Raw genomic sequence first — 2,500 nt, 5'->3', positions numbered from 1 at the left:
CTCCCCTCTTTCCTCTCCTCCCCCTCTCCTCCCCCTCTCCCCCCTCTCCTCCATCTTCCTCCTCTCTCTTCTCTCTACCCCTCTCCTCTCTTCCTCTTCCCCCCACCCCACAGGTGCGCAAGGCATTATGGGGCGTGGCCATGGTGCTGTGTGTGTGTTCGTCGTGGGCGGGGTCTACGCAGCTGGCCAAGTTGACCTTCAGGCATTTCGACGCGCCCTTCACCCTCACCTGGTTCGCCACCAGCTGGAACTGCCTCTTCTTCCCCCTCTACTACATAGGCCACGCCTTCAAGAACCCCGACAGGCAGCCGCCCAAGCAGCGATTCAGGTGACATAATACACACACGCACGCACGCACGCACGCACGCACGCACACACACACACACACACACTCAAGTAACTCTTTGAATGTATCGTTCCTTTTCTGAAAAGGCCAATGTGTTTTCTTGTGGTATGTTTACCCAGTGGTCAAAAGCAATTATGCTGTAGCAGTGAGCAGTGTAGCAGTGTAGCAGTGAGCATCGTAATGAGTTTCTGCTATATGATTTACTGGAACACGGTCATGATTAGTCATAGAGTTACACCGGTAAGTTTTTGCAGAATGGGCAGCATGATTTCTGGGAATAAACTGCTAAAACTATTGCATAGTGGCCCTTTCACACAGATTTGCAGTGGTAATGTCACACTGTAAGTTTTGCGGTGTCAAGGCGTCCCCTGGAGAGTTGCACCAGTGCCACTGAAATTGACTCAAAGTGTAGAATTAACACAGCTGGCAAAATGTACTGTGGAGTGGGATGCTCATCTGTTGTAGAATCCTCATCTATTGTAGAGTCCTCATCTGCTATAGAATCCTCATCTATTGTAGAATCCTCATGTATTGTTTCCGTGTGGGGGAATCCTCATGTATTGCAGAATCTTCATGTATTGTAGAATCCTCATCTATTGTAGAATCCTCATCTGTTGTAGAATCCTCATCTACTGTAGAATCCTCATCTGTTGTAGAATCCTCATCTATTGTAGAATCCTCATGTATTGTTTCCGTGTGGGGGAATCCTCATCTACTTTAGAATCCTCATGTTTTGTTTCCGTGTGGTGGAATCCTCAAATATTGCAGAATCTACATGGATTGTAGAATTCTCATCTATTATAGAATCCTCATCTGTTGTAGAATCCTCATGTATTGTTTCTCTGTGGTGGAATCCTCATCAGTTGTAGAATCTATTGTACTGTGTGGTGGAATTCTCATCTAAATGTTTCCATGTGGTGTGTATTTTAAGTTTATGAGAGAGAGCTAGCATAATAAGCTGTTTGCTCTCCTGAAGCAGTGGAGGATCATCCATAGAGGACGCCTGAGACCCTCATCAAGACTGAGACTAATAGTGCTCCTCTGCCATCTGCTGTGCGTCTGTGTGTGTGTTTGTCTGTGTGTGTGTGTGCGTGTGCGTGTGCGTGTGCGTGTGTGCGTGTGCGTGTGTGTGTGTGAGTGCGTGTGTGTGTGCCAACAGTTAATTCTGTCCATAAATCACTTCCAACTACTCCTGCTATGGACTCTCGTAGTAATAACACACGCTAATGGGCTTGGACACCGCCAGACTTTTTGTTTGGTTTTGTTTTGTTTTGTTAGTCATTAAGGGGAAAAACACTTCCAAGAACATATCAGATGCCGCTGAACTTACCTTAATAAGTGGGAAATTGGAAAGCAGTGTGATGGTAGTAAAGACTGGACTACATGAAACATTCCGCTAAATGGAATCCCAAATTTCAAAAGCAAAACTTAAGAACAGCAGCCATGTTATTGTAGACTGCACCCCCCCCCTCACACACACACACACACACACGCACACACTCTACAAAATCTCCACACACATAGAATCACACATGATTACATACCTGGTTGTTTTTTAGGAATTCCTTCATCTGACACCTGAACCACCCATGACTGTGATTGACCTTGAATTCTGGGGGCAAACTATTCCATAAATTAAAGGTGGGGTTGTAGGTATGACATCACGTTGGGGGAACTCCCCCAGGATTTTAAGGTTCTACATAGACTCCTATGAGCCTGCGGAACCCCCAACGTGATGTCATAATAGCACATTTTCTTAAAATGGTTAACCTGCAACCCCACCTTTAAGACTTTTAATTAAAAACGAGGACTGACCAAAGGATGTTTTACGGTGGGGTATCCTACAGTTCCCTGCTACAGCCCCCCTGGTAGACCTCCCAACTGCCTGTATAGGTTGGGTTAGGTCACAGAGCACTTGAGGGGCTTGACCATGCAGACATTTATATATCAGGTTGATATTTGACAAAGCAATATAATTGTCAAAGCTCATCATGTTCAGGTCCCGCTTGGCCTTTTAGCTAGAATCTTTTTGGGCATCAATATACATTTGAGGAGCTTCGTTGCAAAATGACGTATCGAAAATTGACTTTTTTGTATTTGGCATTCCATTGCAATGCGTTGCAAAATGCATTTTATATAGGCTTTAAAAGTATC

The 2,500-nt window shown here is 45.0% G+C and overlaps 1 protein-coding gene across 1 annotated transcript in view; it reads left to right on the top strand.

The window, feature by feature from the left end:
• LOC134441803 (solute carrier family 35 member F3-like) overlaps nucleotides 1-2,500 on the top strand; it is a 202,871-nt gene that overhangs the window by 163,686 nt on the left and 36,685 nt on the right. The window contains exon 4 of the mRNA XM_063192206.1: nucleotides 114-328. Coding sequence (XP_063048276.1) covers nucleotides 114-328 — 215 coding nt within the window. The remainder of the gene's footprint in view (nucleotides 1-113; nucleotides 329-2,500) is intronic.

This window comes from Engraulis encrasicolus, chromosome 24, assembly GCF_034702125.1.
Source record: "Engraulis encrasicolus isolate BLACKSEA-1 chromosome 24, IST_EnEncr_1.0, whole genome shotgun sequence".
NCBI classification, from domain to species: Eukaryota; Metazoa; Chordata; class Actinopteri; order Clupeiformes; family Engraulidae; genus Engraulis; species Engraulis encrasicolus.
The sequence above is the reverse complement of the archived record's forward strand: the minus strand, read 5'-3'. Positions and strand labels throughout refer to the sequence as shown.